Source organism: Suricata suricatta, chromosome 15 (assembly GCF_006229205.1).
Source record: "Suricata suricatta isolate VVHF042 chromosome 15, meerkat_22Aug2017_6uvM2_HiC, whole genome shotgun sequence".
NCBI lineage: Eukaryota > Metazoa > Chordata > Mammalia > Carnivora > Herpestidae > Suricata > Suricata suricatta.
This window is the reverse complement of record NC_043714.1, coordinates 11,830,364-11,855,763: the sequence shown is the minus strand read 5'-3', so window position 1 is coordinate 11,855,763 and position 25,400 is coordinate 11,830,364. Positions and strand designations below refer to the sequence as shown.

Sequence of the window (25,400 nt, the reverse complement as noted above, 5' to 3'; positions counted from 1 at the left end):
TATATGTTGTAGTATATAGACCAGTTGGTAATGAATTCTTTCAGTTTTTGTATGTCTGAAAAGGCTTTATTTCACCCTTGTGTTGAGGGATATTTTTGCTGGCTATAGAATTCTCAGTTGACTTTTTTTCCCTAGTACAGTTGACCCTCGAACAGTGCAGGAATTAGGGGCATTGAGCCCCCTGCATGGTCAAAATACACCATAACTTTTGAGTCCTTGAAAACTTCTCTACTAATAGCCTGGTCAGAGCCATAGTAGTAACAGGGAGTTGACTAGCACGTCTTTTGTATGTTATATGTATTATATGTTGTATTCTTACAGCAAAATAAGCTAAAGAAAAGAAAATGTTAAGAAAATCATAGGGGAGCTCCTGAGTGTCTCAGTCAGTTGAACATCCAACATCAGCCCAGGTCACAATCTCACAGCCTTGGATTTGAGCCCTGCATCAAGCTCTGTGCTGACAGCTCAGAGCCTATAGGCTGCTTTGGATTCCGTGCTTCCCTCTCTTTCTACCACTCCCCTGCTCAATCTCTGTCTCTCTCAAACAAAAACAAATACATTAAAATATATTTTTTTAAAAAAGAAAGAAAATCATAAGGAAGACAGAATACACTTACAGTACTATATTCTAAAAAAACAAGGATAAGTGGACCCACACAGGTCAAAACCATGTTGTTTGTTAAAGGGTCAACTGTACTTTAAAAACCACAGTTCTCTTTTCCCTTCTGTTTCTTCTAATAAGAAATTTGCTATCATCCTTATTGTTTTGTGCCTTACACGTAGCAAAGCTGTTCTCCCCTGTCTACATTTAGTGTTTTCTTTTTATCACTGGTTTTGAAAAATTTGATTCCTCTCTCTCAGGAATCACTACCCTTCATTGTCCAATGTAAAGTAACTTGCAAACCATTGTTTCATATATGATAAGGAGATTTTTAAGAACGTGATTTTGTTTTTAATTTATGCATTCCAAGTTAGTATTTGAAGAGAAGATCCCCTTCTTCTTTATTGCTATGTCCACTACATCTATTTCAGAAAGGCCATGGCTTTCTTTTTTATTATATTGAATTATAGGCTTATGACTTTGTTACTGATTCATATTCACGTTTGTCTATAAGGAAAAGTCAATCAGTTAACATGTATTTTCTGTTTGTTAAAATATTAGAAATAGTTTTAATTTTTAAATATTTAAATATATTTTAAAAAATAAATATTTTAAATATTTTTAAATTTTATAATTTTAAATTATAAATCTGTCACTCTACCTTTCTGCTATTCCCTGGTAAACTCAGCTATTTCTCATTCCCTAGAGACCCAGTTAGATTGCTTGTTGAAAGTTTGTGGCCATGTTATGTTTAGCCCCAATCCTGTAAACCAAGATGCATAAATTCTCTAATATCAGGTTTTCATTTTCTTCACATCAGCAGGAATTCTCAAAGCCCTCTTGGGATTTCTTTATTACAATGGTCGAATGATATTTAAGGATTTCCAGTTGGGTTTGGTGACATCTCACATACTGTCAAAAAAATATGAATCAGGTGTAACTTGTGTCTTAAAATGTATAATAACCAGCCAATATTATGCTAACAAACACCAAGCAAACATATGTTGACATCTGATAATCAAAAAAATTATGTAGCATTAGAAACTAAGCTTCCAAATACCTAAGTTATTCATTCATATATATGTACTAATATTTAGCTATATCTGTGATGTTGCAGAATAGAATTATCTATAACTATTTTTTTTTTGGTATAGATGCTTATCTCGTACCCTTTGCAAAACCCCCTCCCTACTTGATCGTACATGGAAATGCCTGTTTTGTTTCAAGTTCCCTTGGTGATACTGATGTACTCCCAGACTTGGAAATTACTGCTTTATTTAACATTACTGGGAAATCAATATTTCATAGAAACATTAAATGACTGAAATACCTTTAGGAACCATTTAAATAAAAATTTAAAAATTTGGTGGATACCTTTCTAAAATACTTTTTATGCATCTCTACCTTCTAAATTCATGTGCTATACTTAATTTAACTTTCCTTGGTGATTAAAAACTCTGTTGCCCATTCTAATAAACATCAGTTACCATACAGTGATGCCTTTGGCATAGCACTGTGTACCTCTACATGATTTGGCACATATTGAAATGAGCTAATTTCTGTTGGTTTTCCTGTCCTTCTTACTTCAGTCTGTCAGCTTTTACTTTTTGCTGCTGATTGTATATTGGATTCAACCACTCTTTCTACCGTATTTCTCAAGGTGAGGTAAGGGCTCAACCAGAAGAACGAGCTTGTTGGAATTGTGGCTAAAATAAAATTGGGGGAAGGTGGTTGTCCCCTCACGGAACAGTGCACATGGAGATGAAATTCACAGTGTCTGAGGCAGCTGTTGGTAGGCCTCTGGACTGCCTTGGCGCTGAAGGGATTTCTTTTATGTATAGAAAACACATCACTTAGTGTCTCTGAAATTTCTAATTTAACATATGGGGTCACATCTGTTAAAGGATTATTAGTATAGAAAGGGAGTGATGTATAATTTATTAAAATAACTCTATGGGGAGATAGCGGACTACATTTAATAAACTGGAATACTTGCTGGCTCCATTGAATGCTCCCAGCAGAATCCCACATTATTTCAATAGAGGGGGCAGATGAAAACAATTGGCCTTTATATAATGTTTACTGTGTTGTATTACTTAGTGTCTCTTAGCTGAAAAATATTTATGTCAACTGCTTGGTTTAAGCTCTGACTATTGAACTCCTGTTGCTATCTAGCTGATATTTACTTCTGGGGAGAACAAGAGTCTGTTATTCCTTAGCTGTAGGAGGCAAAAGAAGGGTGGACCATTCTCCTTCCCTCCAATCTACAGTGAAGTCTGGCAGGTAAGAGAATCTTCCCAGAGTGGCATAGGTTGACCTCTTCTTCCAGGACTATAGGCCTACAAGGCAGGCAGTATTAGAGGAGGCAGGCTCAGAGGGGGTTCCTTCTTGGATTAAACACATTAGTGTTCCTCTCTCACTGTGAGAGGGCAATGACTCCTACCAGAAGCATTTCCATGGCTGTCTGCTGATTCGATTTCTCAACAGCAAATCAACATGACTCTCTTGATAGGAAAGCAGATTTATTTCAGACCCCACTGTGAAGCAAAGCAATAGAATACTGTAGGGGCGGAAAAGTTTTCCCTTCTTCCTTTTTAGGTTTTTTGTGTGGTCTAATAATTAAATGGGCATAGGAGAAACTAACAAGAAAAAAAGTGTAATAACATGCGTACCTTCTATATACGTGGGTTAGACCCTGGAAACTGAGTGACTCCCCAAAATGACTGAACCCATCACTTTAGATGCCATCTTCAGCTAAAGGTGAAAGGTGGTGGGGCTGGGAAGTCAGTCATGGGAGCTTAGGAGGAAAACCCAATAAACAAGTGTCAGGTTGTTATCAGACTTGAGTTCGGGCTTTCTCCATTGGTACGAGTTTCTGCACATTGACTCATCCCTCCTTCCAGGGAGGAAAAGATACCATTAAAGACGGAGAGAGAGACACCCTTCAAAATGGCTATCTCCCTTAAAATGTGAATGTCTCTTACAAAAGGGTAACTTCTACTCAATTTTCAGAGCTTCTCTTGTGCCTACAATGTCTTTAAAATAACCAGCTTAAAATAAACAACATGCCAAAGAGGCATGTCTGGGGGTGGCAAAATTTGTGCCCCTAAAATACCTTGCACGATTCACACTTTTAAATGAAAGAGAAGGAACTGCATGCCCTTGTCCTCCTCCCCTGCCTGTGCCACCGAGGAACCCTGGGAGATGGTGCAAGTGCGGGCTTGCTTTCCTTACACTCAGCAGAAAAAATCCCATCAAAAATCGATCCTTTACGTCTTGAATGTTTTGCTGTATTGTTTCCTTCTTTTTCATCGTTTGCCTTAATTTATAGATTTACCTCAAAGCCAGACAAATTTAGAGACTTTTTTTTCTTATACTGGAATCTAGCACTGATTTTAAAAAGAAAAGCAAAATAGGTACTTGGGTGGCTCAGTTGGTTAAGCATCTGACTCTTGATTTCAAGTCATGATCCTGTGGTTTGTGGTATCCAGCCCTGTTTCAGGCTCTGTTCTGTGAGCACAGAACCTGCTTGGGATTCTCTCTCTCCCTTAATCGCTGTCTCTTCCCCACTGTCTCTCTCTTAAAATAAAATTAAAAAAAAAAAAAAAAGAAAAGCAAAATTAACTTCCAATTCTAATACAGAAAGATTAAAATATGTAATGGGGTCTCATAGGTGAACTGTTAACATGAATAATATTGCAATAAAGCATGACATGATTACTTTAGCTTCAGGCTGCTTTTCAAAGAGAGCATGTTTCCTTTGGGGTATAGCTCAGTGGTAGAACATTTGACTTCCCAGAGAGAGCATGTTTTCTTCAGTGTCTTATTTTGGTCTTACTCTTCCTTCCCTTTAAATAGTTTTGCTTTTTTGATTATTTCTCATCATATCCGACCTATTAGAAAAAGCAGCTTTTTTTTTTTTTTTTTTTTATGTGATTCTGCTTGGAGACACATAGCAGGGTCTGGGGGACAAGGGAAGTATAGAGTGTCCCCTTAGGTCCTCAGTCCTTCGTTGACTCAGAATATACAAACTGGATACTGATATATTGTGGCAAAGTTATTAGTTGCCCAAAATCTCTGTCGAGGAAATGGTTGACTGGAGAGCAAATCTGGTATCATAAAAACAAATAAATGAATAAAAATAATTCCTTAAACCATTTGCTAATAAGGTGTTGGGGATGAGCAAATTTTCCTCTCTCCAAGGTTCTTCCGGCTAGACCAAGAATTAAATTGATGTGAGACAGATCACCCAGGGAAAATTTCACTTAGTGTTGCATGAGCAGGGCACCCAGAGACATAAAACTCCAAGGACAGCTGGGCAACATGAGGCTTATATGACATCCTGAGCTAAGGAGCTGAGACTCCCAAGGAAGAGGTCTGGGGGTACTATAAACCGGGAAAAGGCCATTTGCTGGAAGGTAAGAGGAGAGGTTTGGGGAAAAGCCTGCCCTATAAAAGCTGCCTTATTATGCAGATAACTTGCTTAAGTAAAAAGGAATCTCTTAATCCCTTTCTTCCTGATGCAGGCTTTCCCTTCCAGTGAAATTTGGGCAGTCAAGGGAGGGGTAAGACCTTTTCCTGAATCTGCTAGGTTTTGATTGCTTTTAACTCAAAGTAATCTTCATGCCAAAGTGGCCCAACTTGGAGTGGCCTGCTCTTGGCCCCTACAAAAGTGTGTTCATGCACGTATCCCATTTAATTAAAGAACAGAATTTTAAGATACATGAAAGTAAGGTATTAAAGATGGAAGTCATGATTAACATTGATATTGAGGTTTTATGCTCCTTTATGATTGGTCCATGAGGGTTAGATATCCCAATTTCATGGAAGGAAAATTAAGCAAGTCACCAAAGAAGGGCAAAATTGAGGTTCAGTCTCTGGTCTCCAGACTCTATACACTGTGATTTTCCTACCAAACCATGGTGTCTGTGTGTGATGTGTAAACCCTGGATCTTTGAGACACAAAAGGAAAATGACGGGTTATTTACTTTCATCCTTCAAGACAAGTAGTACAAAGTTCAGCTTATTCCTTTACACAGTGTAGGGGCCAAGAGCAAGCTGCCCCCAAATGGGCCACTTTGACATGAAGATTATTTTGCACTGAAGGCAATTTAGATCTTGTGGCATCAAGACAAACTTTTGCTTTTCTCCTAACTGCATAGAAGAATCTAAATTGGAGGTCTTTCTCAGAATAGGAGTTATGACCAGAGGTAAATTTTATCTCAGTGACCCATCTGTACGGCAGGGCAAACATCTAATGACCAAATATTTGCTCTTCTCATTATTGCCCTGTGAATTGCATTCCATCCTGTGAGGTGTCAGACTCCTACCCTCTTCTTCTTAATTCAGGATGACATATATGTCTCATTTTGCCTCACTTCTTTGGAATTTTCATGTCTGTGTAGATTCCTTGTACATATGAAATTAAATTTGATTTTCTCCTGGTAATCTGTTTCATGTCAATCTGATTCTTAGTCCACTAGAAGGACCTTGAAGGGAATGGGAATTCTTCTTGTATGACAACCACATGATGTTTACACTAATATTTAATTCTACTCTGTCATCACTCTCAAAACCCTTAGAAACACCCGAGTTTCTTGACTTTTGGGCCAGATGCGAGACATAGAGCCAATTGGTCAAAAGCATTGACATTGCAGTCAGCATAACCCCAAGATCCAATCTTGGCTTCTGCTGTTTACAGTTTGCACAGCCTGGGTGACTCACAGATGTCTAGCAGAGTAAGTGCTCAGTAAATGTCAACTCTTATTATCAGCAAACAATTTGATAAGGCATTAAGCATGTCTCAGAACATAAAAGCAAGATGCTTTGTGAACTTATATTTTACTGAAATTAGCAATTAGCTGCATTTTGCAATCTAAAAACTCCCTGGTTCATTGTGTTGGGGTAGAATTTCCTCTGTCCTTCAAAGTTCTTATAGCCAGAATAAGAATCACATTTGGCATGAGGCAGATTAACAGGAGAAAATCAAATTTAATTTTGTACCAATGGGGAATCCATACAGACATGAAATTACAGACCAGCAGTAGGTCATTTTGAACTAAGGGATGGGGGAAAAGGGTAGGGATCTGGGACTTCCATGAGAAGGAATGCAATCAGGAGAAGATGAAAAAGAGTAAATGTTTGGTAAACCAATGTTTGCCATTTGAAACAATGGGAGATACAGAACTTTGATCTAACAGGCCTTGCTAGCTTCCTCCCTGTCTACCTGCCTAGGTAGATAACGTCTTATCACGAAGATTATAGGTAACTTCATATCTTGACGTAGTTATCCATGGGGGTAGCTCTCTTCCTGGAGCTAGTCCTTTCACCAGTTTCTTTATAGCAGCCTTCAAGGAGGTAAAGAGCTTTTCCTGAATCTGCTGCATTTTGATGGCGTTTAACTTGAAAAAAATCTTCATGCTAGAGTAACCCATGTTGGGGCGGCCCGTCCTTGGCCCCCACAGTTGTGTCTAGTATTCTGCCATTTGTGTTCTAAATTGCTGAATATACTGAAAAACAGGAATGGAATGAGACACAGGAATTAAATATCAGTGTTCTCTATCATTTTTCAGGGAGGAATGGCTTGCATAAAGCTTGTCTTCTCTTTCTCTTTTGTCTCCTCCATGGTTGTCGATCGACACTTTTTGGATTAGACCTTCTTTTTTTTAAAGCAAGCTGCTCTCCGTTCACTCTCTTCTTGGTTGCTTATGATTTGCTGTTTTGTTTTTTTGTTTTTTTAATAGCCAATATGCCTAAGTTACAAACTGACATTGTCCTACCCCCTTCCAGAATGTCTTGATTCATTCATGCTTACATATGTCTGGAAACATTTGTCAAGGACTTTCTCTGTAGGACAGGCCATGTGCTACATGCTGGAAATAGGTTGCAAGTAAGACACAATCCCTTTCTCACATAAATTTACAACCCAGCAAGGGCTGGGGAGTCTTGGTAGGAAGAGAGAGAGGGTAAGCGTGCACAAGCTAAATTTACAGCCAACCTAAACACAGCCTGAAACGTTTACTATTTGTAGAAACAAAATGTTATATGAGCACAGAAGAGAAGGATTTTTTTTTTTTTTTTGCATGATGAAGTCCTAGATGACTAAATAGAGGGAATGGCCTTGAAACTAGGTCTTGAAAGTTGAAGTGCAGAGTACTGTTTGGTAGAAATAGAGGGAAGTCTTTTCCAGACAAAACACCATGAGAAGAGTCACAGAGGTGTCAAAGGTCATGCCCTATTTGAGAGGCTGTGTAAAGGAAACAAAGCGTTTTACAGGTACAGAACAGGAAAGGAAAACAGAGCCTGGGGGACAGTCTGTGAAAGGCAGTAAACCTGGATCAAGGAAGCACAACTGTGAAATAGCTCGAAATGGATATGATTTCCCTTGAATAAATGAAGCATGGCGGGGGGTTGACTTAGTGGGAGAAATTCTCATTCTTTTTCTCTCTCTGTCTCAGAGTGCAGTTGATTGAAGGTCTTTAATTAGGATACACAATTGTATCAAGAGCAACATGGCAGCAAAGGGCAGGAGCAGATACTGTGGCCTTCAGCGTGGCATCCCTTGGCGTCTGGAATCCCCTGTCTGGGTTGGGGCAGGGAGTTCTGTTGTACACTTTGTGTCTTGCATAATTTCAAAAGCCCAACTCTTGCTGCGCCTCTGCCATTTTACGGTTGGGACCGTACAGCCTCTCTCAACAAAAATTACACTCCCTAAACATGCACTCTGGCCTCTGCTGGCTCTCAAAGTAGGCTCTGCATCACTAAGGCCAGATCCTCACATGTGGGCAGAGAACAAGTCCGTGCCCAGAGTCCCTGAACAATATCTCTGCCTTCAGCTTCCCGTGACAAGAGCATTCATATAGATGGTACCAAACACTACCATCCAAGCAGAAGGAGATGCTTGGTTTTTCACTTCCAAGAAAAATAACTAACGATGAAGCTATAAGTTCCCAGTTGTAAATGAATTACAAAAACAGACACTCCTTCCTCTGCCCAGAATAATGCTACCACGACCCAGGCATACCTGCATTCTGTGTTTCCCCAGGAAGCTTTCCCTTCTGCCTCCCAAGTAGATCAGCACCACTCCTGATCCATCCTTAAACCCATTCCTCCAAGGGGTAGGGAAGACGGTTCCTCTAAAGGCTAATTATCCATTTACATCTTTCTTCTCAATACGATTGTGGCCTCCTTGAGGAAGATCCTGTTGAATTCCCAGCACCGAGCACAGTCCTTGAACACAGTGGGATTTTAGCAAATAGGTGAAAGAATGAACCAGTCAGTGAAGAAGATCGATCTCCACCCAGAGGCCTTGCGCTGTCTCCTTGTGTTCAAACACTGAAGAACAGCAGTGTTTTGATGTAGTTCAAGAGTAGTCAAAAAAAATTATTATTATTATTTTTTTGTATAGGAAGAAGTCTCTAAATTATGGTTGAGTTTGAATTACCTCCCAACAGATTCATGGCAAGGAGTCTTGTAATAGGATTCAATTTTATTTTTATTTTTCCAAGGATTATATTTTCATGCCCAAATGCTTTTCATACTGTTGCACATATGATATGAATCCTTGAGAATCGCGTAGCTTGTCTCTTCCTTATAACGGTTTTGTGACGGCCATATTGAGACATAATTTACATGCGGTTAAGTCCAAACCATGTATATCTCAGTGTGCAGGGATGCGTTTTGGCATATGCATGGACATCTAGATACAGCCCGTCCCCCACAGTTAGGACACACAGTGCTGTAACCCCCAAATTCTCTAGGACCCTCGGCAGTCAGCCCCTTTACCCATTCCCAACCTCCGGGGTCACTTTACCTGTTTTCTTTCCTTGCAGTTTTCGCTTTTCCAAAGTGCTATATAAAGGGAATCATTCAATCAGTAGCCATTTGAATTTGGTCTCTTTTACTTAACATAATACATTTGAGGTACATTATGCATATTGTGGTCCATTGTATTTCTATGCCACGGACCAGCCATTCCCTGGTTGATGGACATTTGGTTTTTTCTACCCTGGCTGTTACAAACAATGCTGCAGTGAATATACACAGACAAGGCTTTGTGTGGGCGTATGTTTTCATTTCTCTTGGCTAAGTAACCAGGATCAGGAGTGCTAAGGTGACATTCTAAGGAATTTCATTTTTATTTTGTATGTTCATGGATCCATGGGTGTATGTAAACAGTGGGAGACATGGACAGAAAGGTCCTCGCAATGGTGTAGAGCATGAGGACAGACTGGCAGCAGGGAGACCAGTTAGGAAATTGTCACTTTTCAGTCTACCATGTGGCAGACATTGCCATTCCCATCACTCTTTTTTGATAGAGTGGGTTTAAAACATAAAATAGTACAAAGATTCAGTGTCTGTTTTTCTTGGTGGTCTAATTCTACCCATGCACCATAATATAAAAACATCTTCATTTGTGGACCAAGTGGAAATGAAAAGGGAATCAACATTAATTTTCATATAATCTACCTATGTAGTGCTAGGGCTTCTTTCATACTCTATTATTCTTTTATTCTTCTTCTTTTTTTTTTCTTATTTCTCCTTGACATTTCAACCATGGCATGGCAGGTGAACTAAGAATTTGAAATGCAACTGAAATGCACTTTTTTCCTTCTTAGTGGTTTTGGAAGATGGCAGTGATTATTTTTATACAAAGTCTAATATAGCATAAATATCTTCCTTCTAAACCATTTGTTTTTAAATCCATGTTCAACAAAATTAACAATTCATTCCATTACCTTCTATGTCTACTCTGAAAGATTATTAACATGATTTCAATCAACTGAAAATTAAAAGCATGGGATTTCCGGGGCACCTGAGTAGCTCAGTCAGTTAAGCATCTGACTTCAGCTCAAGTCATGATCTCACAGTTTGTGAGTTCGAGCCTCATGTTGGGCTCTGAACTGACAGCTCAGAGCCTGGAGCCCACTTCAGATTCTGTGTCTCCTCTCTCTCTCTCTCTCTTGTCTGCCCCTCCCCTGCTCATGCTCTGTTTCTCTCTAACTCAAAAATAAATAAACATTAAAAAAAATTTTTTTTAAAGCACAGGATTTCCAAGTTCAAAGAGACCTGAATATCCACAGCCCAAGAGACTCATTTGTTGATGAGAACATTGAGGCCGAAAGCACCTGACAGCCTGGCTCCATCGTTGACCATGAACCCTCATTGTCCTTTCTCTGGTTTGGCCATGTGCCGCCCCATAGCAAGAAGGAAGAGATCTTTCTGTGTTTTTTTAGAATTGGGAAAACTGCCTTAGGCTTCTTATACATTTAAAAATAAAAATAGCCATGGAAGGACAAGACTTGAATTTCAAGGAGAAGTGAAATAGGAACTATTACATGAAAAGAAATATGTTAAGGGTTTTAAAATTTTGTCTGTTTTTTTGTGATGATATTGAAATATTTTGTCATTGAGATACAGCATAGCTGTTTCACAAGCATATTATTTTACTGTTGAGTATGTTGGATGTCCTGAGCTGCCAGTATGTTTTTCTTTATCTGGATAAGTCTTGTGTTAACTTTATAAAATGGGAGACAGATTTGGGGGAACCAGTGACGCCAGCAGTAACACCCTCTAGTCGGGTACACGCTGGGCTTTCTTGGTCCCGCTGGCATTCTGCCAACAGACACTCTGCAGAACCCAAATGAGCAATTGAGAGACATAAGTCAGGGCTGAGAGGACAAGACAGTAACTCGCCACCGTGCATTCACATCTCAGTCAGTTTGTGTTCCATAGCCTTAGCATATATACTAATGTATAGTGACACGCAGTGAGAAATGTGCTTTATTCCCTATTTTGTCAATCTCTGCTTTAGCCATTTATACTTTTTAACAATAGGGGTCCTGCGGGTTCAAGGAAGATGGAATAAAATCAAACAGCATAGCAATTTTTTTTTAATGCACAAGGAATGAAATAAAGGAAAGATGATCAGACTGTCAGGTTTTTTGCTGATGAAGACTGAATTGAAGGGTAGATGGGATAAGCAGGAATAATGGGTTTATTAGTAATAAACCCCAAGCATTAGACATGCCCACCCCTTCAGGCAGCATGGAGCACCCCACGTGGGGGTCGCCCTGTAAGGTTGTGGTCAGCTCCGATGTGCTCTTGGGAGGAAGGGAGGGGTAGGACTGAGTCACACAAGCTTGTCATATCCCCCAACCCAGTGAGCAGATGAGTCACACCGCCTCCCCTGGGGGGAGGGGCAAGACACCAAGAGGCCTTAGGAAATGTCCTTCCCTTTGGAAACCATTTGAGTGGAAGCCATCCTTCCCGCGTGGATGAGGGAGGGGAGGTGTCAGGGGACTAACCCTTTTGGAACCTCAGTGACATGCCTCCCTATGTGTGAGAGGTCAAGAGGATGAAAGGAGATACAGGTACAGCACCCAGCATGGAGAGCGGCCTGGAGTGAATGTTAAAAAAAAAATAGTAGTGATTCCATTCAGTCTTTGTTTGCACAAATCCACAGGTTCCTTCCTTGCCCTGTCGTATTTGCCATCTCTCACCAGTTCTGTAGTTTGGACGACTGGCTAGATGTGGTGTTGTCCTCTGAAAGAGGGCAGACATGAGAAAGAATAGGTTAATGAGCAAGAGTGCATTTGATTTCTTATGTACTTAGCTTGAGGCATCTGTGTCATAAATCATAGGCTCATGGATTTATGATTTTCGTGATGCAAAAGAGGGGCGCCTGGGTGGCTTAGTCCGATGAGCATCTGGCTCTTGATTTCAGCTCAGGTCATGATCTTGCAGTTCATCAGATCGAGCCCTAGGGCAGGCTCTGCGCTGACAGTGCGGAGTTTGCTTGGGATTCTCTCTCTCTCTCTCTCTCTCTCAATATAAATAAACATTAAAAATTTTTTAAAAGAAAAGAAATTAACTAGTGAATTTGTAGTTCTGTTTGGAAATGAAACTGTTAAAGAAAGCCCAGTCCAGGGCTGAAGACTGACCCTACAGAGCACAGCATCCCAGGGACCAGCAGGGTCAGGAGCCACAGAGGAGCTGGGGGGAGGAGTGAGGGGGCATGCAGAGTCCAGAGGAGAATGAGGACAACGCAGAACGAAGTCCAGGAGAGGGATCATTTCAGGAAGGAGGGAAGAGCCACTGGGCCAGATAGTGCAGAGGAGTCAGATGGGATGGGGGGGGGGGGAAGGAACAGATGGGTTTGCAGAGAAGGCCATGAGCACGATCAGCTATGGAGCACTTAATGTATGCCAGGCACTGCGCTATGTGCTCGCATGCAGCATCAACTTAATTCTCAAAACCATGACCCCCATTTTACAGACTAGGGAAGTAAGAGCCAGAAAAGGTTTGCTACCAGCTTGGCTTAGGTCACAGAGCATGGAAGTCACAGTGTTGGGACTCAGACCCCTGCCACCTGACTCTTAACCACTGAGCTGCCCTTCCTTCCAGAAGACTTGCTCTTGCCCTGTTTGGGGTCAGGAAGCCAGAGCCCTGAGCTATGGAGCCAGGAGTGAGGGATGAGTAAGAAAGGATGGCAGGTAGAAAAGGATAGCCTGAGGTTTGTCTTGGCTTGTGTTGGTTTGCTTTAAGATGGTAAAGACTTCAGCATTATTAACTGACAAGAGATGCTTGGAAAAGAGCCAGGCGAGTGAGGAGACAGCTAGGAGGTGGAGAAAGGCTGAGGATGGGTGTGTGTGCACCGGGGAGGGATCTTGAGAAGGAGAGTTCCTCCTCTGTGACAGGAGAGAGCAGAAGCAATTGGATGTGTAGGTTCAGCATCAGAACATTAAAGAAGTTCTCTTCTGATTGTTCTCATTCTATCTCTCTCTCTACCTCCTCTCCTGTCCCACTACCAACCCCCTTCTCTGTCTGGAACATCCCACTTACCTTTCAGGGCCCTGTCCTTGTCACTCTCCTGAGCCCACAGGATGGACCATGTGGCATCCATCCACCCCACAGACACCGTTAGGTGTGCACCAGCAGCACCCATCTGCCACCTGCTGGAAGTGACTTCATGCTCAGTGAGCATGGATCAATTCAGTTTGCATCTACGACATGGTGCCCCTCTGCAGGTGGTTATGGTTTGGAAAAGGACTAAGTACACAAACAGTTATGATTCAGGTCAGATGGGGGGCAGCCAGATAGCTCAGTCAGTGAAGTGTCCAGCTCTTCATCTTGGCTCAGATCTTGATCTCAGAGTCATGAGTTCAAGCCCCGCGTTGGGCTCCACGCTAGACATGAAGTTTAAAAAAAAAGAAGAATCGTAATACAACTCATATGGGAGAAGGACCATGAAAGAGAAAAATGCAGGGTGCTGTGGCCGTAATCCAGGGGGGAATGAGGTGAGGGAGGCAGAAATGAGCACTTCTGTGAATGACATCTGGGGAAACTTGATGAAGAGTGTAGTTTTGAGCTAGTTGTTGAAGGATAAGCATATTTTCAACTGACAAAGGTAAAGAGTAGGCCATTGTACTTAGAGAAAGTAGTATCAGAAATGCCCCAGAGCTCATTTTGGGGAGCAAGAATGGTCCTGTTTGGCTGAAGTATGGAATATAGCCAGAGTGATATCCACGATGCAATGGAATGAGCACCAGACTATGAAATTCTGATAAAGTTGCCTCCTTTGAGATTGCCCATGGACTTTCCCATTTTTATCTTTATTTGATCAGAAGCATTGTAGAAATATTGAAAAGTTGTGTTAAGTAGTCTTTTGCTCTCGCCAGAAAGTTGATAATAAGAGTTTATAAATCACACCTACCATTTTTATTCTGGAAACGAGCCCAGGATGCCTTGTGAGCTTATGGGGGTGGTGGCATCTCCCTTGGCAGCTACTGCCTGTGTCTTACTGGGGACGGGGGTGGGGAGCAGTGAGCCGGAGTATGCTTGTTCCTGCAGCTCTCGGTTTCCCATTACTTGTAAATCACTATTCTTAATAATTATTTCTAGACAAAAAAAATACAAAATAAAACCTTTTTTTTCTTTCAGTTAAGAAAAAGAAGCCTAAACTATTAAATAAATTTGATAAGACTATTAAAGCTGAACTTGATGCTGCAGAAAAACTTCGTAAAAGGGTATGTTGATGTTTTTGTCTAGTGGAGAAGTGTGCAATGAAAATAAATTCAGGCATTACTCTTGAATGTTAATAATAATAATAATAATAATAATAGAAACAGCCCTTGAATAGAGTGGATTTTTCCCCAAGAATATCAGCATTCCATGTGAAATGAATCAAGTAGAAAGAAGAATCGCAGCTGTACAGCCAAATAAGTAGAACTAACGTTTAGGGAGGCTGACCTCCACCACTTGCTAGCTGTATGGCTTTGGACAAAACACGTGGCCATTCTGAGACTCAGTTTCCTTATTTTAAAAACTGAGAATAGTAAGTACTCTTCCTGAAAGTTTTTAATTGTATACATCTCAGTGCAAAAAGAAAAAGTAAGTTAGTCCAGTACTCTTTGGTTTATTACTGTTGGGTGAAATGGTATTGGGTTTACTCTGTTCTCACTTGGGGTTAATCCCACACACCTGCAGTTTTCAGGGAGACCGTTACATGTTTTGTGTTGTCATCAGTTAATTTGAAATAATGCTTGGATTTGTTTCTGGATATTGCAGTTAAAAAAGAAGCTGACACTAGATTGAAATGACTTGTTCTCTTAGTCATATTCTTCATCTAATTATCAGGTCAAACATTTATAATACTGCATTTAATAACACCTTCACTTAATCATCTACTTGTTTGCCATGGAAATTGCTCTTTCTCTACTCCATACGTGATTAGGCTTTGTGTAATGATCATTAGTTTTCCTGTAAATGTTTTTTTTTATCAAGTAGACATTGGCTGCGAAGATGGGACAGGGGGATTATAAGTAAGTAAGCAACGACAAAAGCACACAAGTTAGGAACTAACGTGGGACAAGAATGTGCTTCCCACATTTATCAGAAAGGTACCAGTAAGCACGGAGACTTCTGTAACTAGCATTACACAAGGTTCCCAAGCCCAGGCGGGCTAACCTTCCCCAGCAGCCGATAAACATGTAGTCACGCCAAAGAATATGGCAGCAAAGTTGTTGTTCACTGCCCTTAAATTTAACCACTGGGATGATTTCGGGGTCTGTCTTGTGTAGCTTTACAAAAGGAAGCCATCTACTATTTATAGGAATTTTGCATTTCTTAATAGAAATGAAGTAGGAATCTTCTTTTTCTGTCAATTTCTTTGGCATCCTCCATTTGCTCTTTACTAAATGCCATGTGTGAAAATGTGGGGTGCCTAGTTCACAAGTGACTTTTGGGATAAAGGACTTTATCCCAACTTTAGAGAAAGATTTTCATGTAATTCTAATGAATGGTAAAGAGTACGGTTACCAAGGGGCAGATAAGTCAATGGAACATAAAAGTGCTGGACCAATCCATGGGGTGTTCTCTGGTTCTCACTTATTTGGAGAAATTACCATTCATTCCTCAAGAAACACCCTGAATTTCTAACAGACTAAACAAAGGAGGAAGAAGTAGCTATAGTTCGTGCTTCTGAAATAGCAGGGAGCCATACTACTGGCTGAATTATCAGCATAATTTTTTAAGGTTACTTTTATGGCTAATATTTTCAAATGAGGCTATTGCCCACCCCAGGATAGCCCATGCTGAGGTGTGTCCTCCACAGAGGAGGTCCCTTCTAGCTTTCAATACTATGCTACACGAAAGTGTGAGGTCACTTTATTTTTCCATCCAGAATATACAGATCAGATCGTATTTCAATCATCTATTTTCCAGAATTAGTATGTATTGCTTGAAACTCTTCCTCACTCCTAGAAAAAGGGATTTGAAGTGAAGTACTGAAAGATTATTTTATTTGCTTGTGTCATTTATTATTATTGCATTTTAAGTGAAAAAAGAGAAGGAGAATGAAAAATGTAATAAGGCCAGAGAAAGGCCAACACATCAGAGTTTTCATCGCAGGCTCTAAATGGTGCTTTGGATGAAGGAAGTACACTGTAGGCAGAACTCAAGGGGAACGGCATCGTCCTGTAAGATTGATGGTGTTCATCAGAGTCGCTGTCCTCTACCATGTCCAGAGAGAAACGTTCTGCTGTGGATCTTCATAAAGGGTACACTGATGGATGGCACACATCACACCAGCAGATTCTACAGTATGCCTGTGGGGGTGTGTCTTAATGTCCTTCAGCACGGCCCATTGGCCTCATGCCAACACAGCAGGGCCCAAGTACATGTCTTTCCAATGAACTGTCTTGGTCCTAGGAGAAAATGTAAGCTATGTCGAAAAGAGATGATTTTTAGGCAGTTCTTCACAAGCATTGTATCTTGCTTGTGAGTGTATAAATAAGAATCGCATAGTAGTGTTAGGAGCTACGTTGTCTAGTAAGATTCTGGGGAAGAGAAGTTCCTTCAGATCCAAACCAAACACATTCACTTTGTCAGCCAGCTGAGGTAGGAGCGGGGCTGACATTCCCCTTAGCAAGGCAACACGGTCTCTGTCTGAAGGTGATCGGAAGGATGCCTAGGTCAGGCCAAAAGATTCCATTATTTTTATAACCTTGATGGCCAACTAAGGGAGTGTCTAGAAGGAACAAAATACTTAAGCAAATTTGTTACAAATATTGTTATTCCTAAGTTTTGAACTGTAATGGTGTGGTTAGCATGATTTTCACAAAAATAGCCTCAACATTTGCAATTTGAGTTACATTAACGCATACAGTAAAAGCTAAGAGAGATATGCACGTCCAAGACATATGCATGTCCTAATCCCTGGATCCTGTAAGCGTTATTGTATTTAGAAAAGGGTCTTTGCAGATATGATTATGTTAAGGTTCTTGAAATGGGTAGATTATTCTGGGTTATCTTGTTGGGCCCCAAATGCAACCACATGTTTCTTTATAAGAGAAAAGCCAGAGGAGATTGGATACAGACAAAATAGGAGACAGAGAGGAGAAGGCAGTGTGAAAAGCCAAGTAGATATTGGAGTAAGGCATCGGCGGGCAGGAAAGGCTGTCGGGAGGCATGGCACAGCTTGTCCCCCAGAGCGTCTGGAGGAATCATGGCTCTGGAAACATCATGATTTCAGCCCAGTGAAACTAATTTTGGACTTCTGTTCTCCACAGTGCTGAGGAATAAATTTCTGTTGTTTCTGGTAATTTGTTACAGCAGCTATAGAAAAGTAATCCAGATTTTGGTGCCGGGCAGGTGGGATTCTCCTGCCGCGAATTCTTAAACATGTGAAAGTGGCTTTGGAGAATTGGGTTAGGGGTAGAGGCGGAAAGAATTTTGCGACGCATGAGGGCGAAAGCCTGGATTGCCTTAAGCAGATTCTTCATAGACATATGGATGTGAAAACTACTTCTGGCGAGGACTCAGACGAAATGAGGAGCACCGTAGAAAAATGTTTATCAATCATCTCCGAGAATACACATATCATTGCAAACAGAATGTTGATAGAAAGAGATGTTAAAGGTGCTTCTTTCTGGCTAGAGCCCAGAAGGAAATGAGGAACAGGTCATTGAAACTGGAGGAAAGGCATTCCTCACTACAGAATAGCAGGACACTTACCTGAATTGTATCTTACAGGCCTGGGCAAAGCAAAATGTGTAAGCGATGAACTTGGAGAAGAGATTTCCAAGCCAAGCGTTGAGGATGTGCCTTGCTTTCTTTTTTTGCTGCTTCTCATAAAATCTGATAGGGACGTGATAATTAAGGAAGGAACTGATAGAGAAAAAAGAGCCAGGACATGATAGTTTGGGGAGGTTTCTTAGTCAATCCAGATTGCAGCAGAGGCTACAAGTAGGAAATTCATTGATAAGAAAGAGTAGTCTGGAGAGAAGGCCAAGGGCGTGTTGGCCATCCTTTTCCTGAAGGGAGTGGATGTGTGGCTCTTAGATCTACTCAACCATCCTGCAGAAGCTGGGAATAGAAATGGGATCATCCTGGAAAGGCCTATGGCAGTGACTCTTATCTAACGGCATGAATCCCTGTGACATACACAAAAGATCCACAGGGTCTTATCAAGAGAAGGGCTGCCACCCTGGCCTAAAAGAGACAGAGGACAAACTGAAAGAAGGCTGGCATTTCCCCAAAATCCTATAGGCAAGAAACAGGCTGATAACACGAATTCCCCTTTCAATAGAAAGGAAAGAGATCTCCAAGGGCAGAGTCTGGACCCGGAGGCCAGAGACAAGGGCTGTGAAGCCAGTGGCAGAGCCTCAAGCCACAAACTTTCAGACCTAAGAATCTACCTGCCTGCAGTTTGAAATTGCTTGGAATCAGTGAATCCTTTCTTCTTCTAATACAGGGCAGTTAGAAAAGTTACACAGAAAAAGATATTTGACATGAATTCATCCTTTAAAAGTCGGTGGGGGGAGGAATGAATAGGTGAAAACTTGAGGATTTTAAGGGCAGTGAAACTAGTCTGTATGGTACAGTAATTGTGGATCCAACCAGTAGACATTTGTCCAAACTCACAGAATGGACAACAGCAAGCATGAACCCTAAGGTTGACTGTGGACTTTGGGCGCTCTTGATATGATGTTGTACAGTTGTAACAAACGTGCTACTGAGGTACAACATGTTAATCATGGGGGAGGTAGCGGTATATGAAAAACCTATACTTTCTCTCAATTTTGCCATAAGCCTAAAACTACTCTTAAAAAATAAATCTTTAATGAACCTAATGTTAGAGGACAGCATATTTTAAAAAGTGATACCGTCAATTACTGACAATAAATGTAACGCAGACTATGTGTTCCTGGCTTGATTTCTCTCTGCAGTCAAGTCCTTGATGGTGGCATTGACCTGCCTGTCTGTCAGGTCAGAGGCGTCTCTAGGACGGGCTCCGTTATCTTGTGTGGCACACACATTCCTCACACACCACATGCTCTGTGCCGTGCCTGCCAGCACGTCCTCTCTGATACCAGACTCAACCATAACAGCACCCCCACAGGGCAGTTAAGTACCCTCATCCCCACTTTATAGGCGAGGCACTAGAGGCAGAGTCATAAGTAACTTGCCATAAGTCATACACCTTCCAGGTGGTGGAGACTGGACTCTCATCGGTCAGTCTGGCCCTGGAGCTGGCACTCGGAGCCAGCCCACTATGCATATGTTTCCCACCAACCCCTCAGCGCCACTTATGGGCATGTGAGAGGAAATGAAAGCCTCTCTCTTCGAGAATGTCGACCTAAAGAAATGAGCTTATATACCTTTAATGTGGACGTTGCCTGACCCTTCTCTGTTTAGTCAAGTCTGTCAGAACTCGGTTTGAAAAGCAGCTGGGTAGTAAGTACAGTTTGCACGGCCACTTAGGAGAAGTAAACTTTGTTGCGTGAAAACTCACTCAATGGACGTCAAAACGTATAAACCACACACGCTTCTGTTTATATGAGGAATGCATGGGTTCACCGATTTATAGGGCTCTGAAGTGTTCGCAAAAGTTCGTCTCAGGAAATCTGTCTCTATCCCATGGTTCCCAATATCCTCGACCTGTGTCCATCCAATGGAAACCAGAGACATTTGTTCCACCCCGTGGAATGGCCATGGATGGAGTGTGGTGGGGAGAGAATTCCTCACCTCTGTTTTTTCTTCTGTGGATGTGGCCAGAGACCTGCCACAGGAGCTTGGACCATCTTCGTCAGGGTCCACATGCGCTCTGGGGAGGGGTCACATGACACAGTCATTGAGTCTTTCCAGTCACCTAGATGAGCCAGATCACTCCTGATGTGCTGGTGGTGACAGGGACCCTTGGCGGGTGACCTTCTCAACCCGCAGGTTTATTTCCCATGCCGACGGGAGCTTGAGACTCCTCAGTGCAGACCCCAAGACATTCCAGCTGCCTGTAGTATTTTCCCCCCAACTTAAAACCTAAATATGTTCCTCAAGAATATAGTCAGTGATTTTGTAACGGTGTTGTCTGGTGATGGACGTTAGCTATGCTCGTGAGCGTAGCATGACGTGGGGTTTGTTGGATCGCTGTGTTGTACGCCTGAAACTGATGCAACGTTGTGTGTCAACTATGCTTCAGGTAAATAGAAAACGAAAAACCAATGCCTACAGGAACTGTGCATGTAGAGAGAAAATGCAGTTGTTGTTGTTGTTGTTTACAAAGATTTATAGTACATCATTTGCCAGGTTTCTGTTTAAAAAAAAAAAATATATATATATATATATATTTATGTTCATTTTTACTTATATGGTTGCCATACTTGTTACTGTTTTAAAAACCTTTGGTTAAACTGTCTTTAGACTCAGCATGGAGTCCAGGCAATTTTGACAACATTAGTTGGTGAATATTAACAAACCATACTGAGGGCGCCTGGGTGACTCAGTTGGTAGAGCATGTGACTCTTGATCTCAGGGTCATGAGTTCAAGCCCCACACTGGGCGTGGGACGTATTTTAAAAATATTTATTAAGTAACATTATGCATCTGAACTTACTGCATTTATGTACCTGCCTCTTCCTAACAGGGAAAAATTGAGGAAGCATTGAGTGCATTCCAAGAACTAGTTCGCAAATACCCTCAGAGTCCACGGGCGAGATATGGAAAGGCACAGGTATTCAAAAACGCTCTTCCGTAGAAAATGTTTTTGGTGTTTGTGTTCTGTGTAATGGAGTTTTCGCTGCCCACCATTTGCACTTCTCTTTTCTCTTCTAACTTATGTACAGAGTCCATTTTTCACGCGTATGTGTGAAGTCAAGAGAAAAATACTGTTGTAAATAAGACAATTAACTTGCTATCATGGCCCAGGGAATTTAGTAACATTTTCCTGTCCTCCCTCCATCGGACTTCTGTCTGGTTTTGAAAAGAAGATCCAGAAGAACCCTTTTGTCATTGGCTTCGCATTCCTGTCATGCCCCATTCCACAGAGTTTTCACTGGAGGCTCCTCAGAGCTTTAAGAACCTCAGCTTTGTAACTAGAGGCTGCAAGTGTGCTTAGGAAAGACGTGAAGATATAAGTGGAATGTACTGGTTTCCTCTGTGCTTTCTTCCCATGGACTCCTTTCTTACCAGGTCCCTTCTCCCCGTCTGCACCCCTTCGTCTCCTTTCTTCTCTGACTTTCCCCCATCTTCCAGCTCTTCATTGTGTGAAGCTTGTCCACACTCATCTGTAGTTGCATAAACCCACCATGTGCCACATGCTCTTTTAGACCCTGGGGTTATTGTAAGGAACACTCTAGATGTCTCTGTCCTTGTGGACCTTATATGCCCGTGGAAGGTATTTTAAAAGCTACCCAGTGGGCGCCTGGGTGGCTCAGTCGGTTAAGCATCCGGCTCCGGTGCAGGTCATGACCCCACGGTTCATGGATTCGGGCCCCACGTCGGGCTCTGTGCTGACAGCTCAGAGCCTGGAGCCTGCTTTGGATTCTGTGTCTCCCTCTCTCTCTGACCCTCCCCTGCTCCCGCTGTCTCTGTCTCTCAATAAATAAAAAACATTAAAAAAAAAAAAGCTACCTAGCCAAAAATTACTTAGAGAAAGCCCACTATGTGCCAGGCCCCGGTCTAGGCACTGCACACGGACCCATCAGCAAAACACACAGGGCAGTGATTGTAACAGCGAAGCCTGGGACAAAATAAGATGTGTATCCTTGTTCGTGATCATGGCTAAGGAGAACCTTAAAAAAAAAAAAAAATACAGCCATTGGCTGTATGAAGGAGTTGACATGTTGGATAAGGTGTCAGGGAAATGTCTACCTAGGAGGTGATATTTGAGCAATGCCCTGAATAAATATATAAAGAAAAATATATTTAAGGGCATTAAAAGTATCAAACATAAATATATAGATCATCTTATGTAATATATATCATAAGGAAAAGAAGAGCATTCCTATTAAGATTTTTTGGCTGCAGGTAATATGATTTGAGGATGAAGGGCAGACAGCACTTTATTTTAATTTATTTAAAAAGATTTTTTATGTCTTTATTTTATTGTGAGAGACAGAGACAGAGAGTGAGCAGGGAAGGAGCAGAGAGAGAGGGAGACACAGTATCAGAAGCAGGCTCCAGGCTCCGAGCTGTCAGCACAGAGCCCAACGTGGGGCTCAAACCCATGGACTGTGAGATCATGACCTGAGTTGAAGTCGGACGCTCAACTGACTGAGCCACCCAGGCGCCCCCAGACAGCATTTAGATAAGTGATCAGAAAAGGCCTCTCTATCAAGGTGACAAGTGGCTGAAACGTGACAAGGTCACTGAGGGAGCTGGGCAGGCCGAGGGAACAGCTAGGCCGACAGGGAAGCGAGGTTGGCAGAAGTAGCCCCAGAACAGAACGAAGGGCAAGCAGAGAGGATGAAGTGACACGGGAGGCCAGGGTCCCACAGACGGTGTTCTCCGTGCCCCGGGTTTATGCATAGACGTGGCCATCTTGTTTTTTCCATAAAGATTGTTTTGGTTCCTGGTTGGGGAACCGATTAAGGGGGCAAAAGTAGAAGCAAGAAGCATAGGACACTCTTCCAGGTATACTCAAGGGCTGTGGCATGGACTGTGGTCATGGCCGTGGAGCTGAGGCAACGGCTGGGGAGGGCTTACTGCTGGCTGAGGCGTACAGGTCTGAGGAAGACAGGACTTGAGGCCTGGATTTTCGGTTCGGCCCGATGAGGAGAGAGAGGGCTGGTTACTCACAGGGAAAACTGGGAGGGGAACAGATTAAGGGAGGTCTGAAGTCGAGAATTCACTCTTCTTCCGGTAAATGTTGCGATGCCTGTTGGACATTCACCTGGACATGTCAAAGAGACATTGAATTTACGATGCCTGGAATTCAGGATAAAAGCCAGAGCTGATACTCAGTGTGTCAAGCAGTCAGACTCCCACAGCCCTGTGGTGGGAAGAGCTTCTCAGCCCTACTGAGACACAATAGGTGCAGAGCTACCAAAACTTCCCAGACCAAGGAGAAGCTGACAACAGCCCTTCGGAGGGGGTCAGTGCACTTACATGTGGCACTCACGTGGGAACTCACACTTCTGTGGATAAAACAAATAGGTTTTGCTTTGAACTAAAGGCGGCGACCACTTGAGGTCCAGATGCTCAAATTCTTATCTTTCTATTAAAAACTTACTTATTAAATTTTAATAAATTAAGTTTGTGAAAAAGTAATGCAAAGAAGTTCCTCCTATCCATGGTACAGACCGGGGGTGGCAGACAGCAGTTATGTCATTTTTGTAAATTAATTTGGTCAGTAATCCTCCAGAATTGCTGTTAAGCAAGACAGAATGTGTTTGTTACCAAAAGAGCATGCCTGTTCAAATAAGTGATGTGCTTTGTTACTCGTATTGGCAGTCATTTGATTAGGAAAGCATATTAACTAGAGAGAATAATGATGGACACACATGCTAATTTAATCATGGTGAAAGTCCTTCGTGCTGTTTTTCTTCGTACCTGACAGTGGTTGTGGTTGCCAGTCTACATAAATAAATGCAGTACTTTCGCACATGGATTGCTGGATTCCTATCTTTATTTAACAGTAGGAATTTGAGATTTAGGCCTCAGGCAATATTTTTTTTATCTCTAAACTATTATGCTATAAGGCATTATTGATATTAGCGTTAATATGGCATCAAGCAAAACTTAGCCGTGGCAAATTAAATTTTAATGGAGTAATTTAAAAAAATTAAATTCAGAGGAGTTTTAAAAATAAGAATTTGAAAGAAGATGAATTCCATAGAGAGGAAGAAATGATGACTTTTTCATTCTTTGTCAGCAAATTAAACAATGATGTGGGACTATCCCAACAAATTTTGTTTTAAATTCAGCAACGTTAAGTTAAATACAGACTACGATATCCATTGTTTCTGAAGCGGCACTGATATTACGTTATTCTTTGAATCACTGTGAAAATCAATTTTGATCAAGTTCCCTGAACATCAGTACAAAATGTTAAATTATAAACGCAACTCACTTTATCATCTTACACAAACCATTAATGCCTCTGAGGCAGAAAATGACACATTTCCTAGGAAATTTAGATGGTTGAATTATTTCAAGTCAACAAAAGGCTTTGTGATGTTAACATCCTAGAACAAATGTTCAGTTTCTGCCCAAATCACTTTATGTACAGATGCTAAGCTGATAGCAATAAATCTGTACAATTTTAATTTTCAAAGCAGTCTGTTAGTTTCATTCAAGAGATTTTAAGAACTGTATGCCATTTTAATACTGATATTTTCCCGATTCTGGAAGTTGTAACATGTTTTTACCTGAATAAAATGAAGGAACTTGGGATAAGTAGAGGAGGGGGAACAAGGTATATAAATGTTATCGTCTTCCTGTCTTTTCAGACTGAGTTTAGTTAGACATTTATTCCAATTTCTATAAAGAAGGATTACCTTGCTAGACATTTCCCCTTCCACTAACCTTGAAGAGACGCTCCAGATCCAGGATCTATTTGGTAGGTTGAAGAGGCTGAACGACATGGTCTTAAAAGGGCCCTCTCAGCTCCAGGACTCTGTCATTCATCTGTGAATGATCATGTTCTGGGGAGTTAACGCATCGTAGCCAAACTCACGAGAGCCTGATGCCTAAACAGAAAAGCCAGCCTGTGAATATGCTGAAGGCCACAAGGGCAGGATGCCCGGTGGGGTCATTGACACCGGACTGTCTGACCTGGTAGATAAGTCTGTAATGGAGACAGACCATTTACAGGCACGAATAGACAGAGAGCAGTACATTCTGAAGCTCTTTTCTATCAAGCAATGGTGAATTGCACCTTTTGCATCTAGAGATTTTTGTCCTGTCAACTTTCCTTTATCTTAAATCTGTCCACTTCTCTCGGTCTCTGCTGCTCCATTCCAGTCCTCATCATCTTGGGACAGTTACCTATTCAGTACACAGAACAGGTTATTTCTTCGGT

General features: G+C 41.6%; 1 protein-coding gene across 1 annotated transcript in view; it reads left to right on the top strand.

The window, feature by feature from the left end:
* Positions 1-25,400, top strand: part of ASPH (aspartate beta-hydroxylase) — a 210,243-nt gene that overhangs the window by 120,460 nt on the left and 64,383 nt on the right. Inside the window, exons 15-16 of the mRNA XM_029923909.1 lie at positions 14,543-14,628; positions 21,024-21,110. Coding sequence (XP_029779769.1) covers positions 14,543-14,628; positions 21,024-21,110 — 173 coding nt within the window. The remainder of the gene's footprint in view (positions 1-14,542; positions 14,629-21,023; positions 21,111-25,400) is intronic.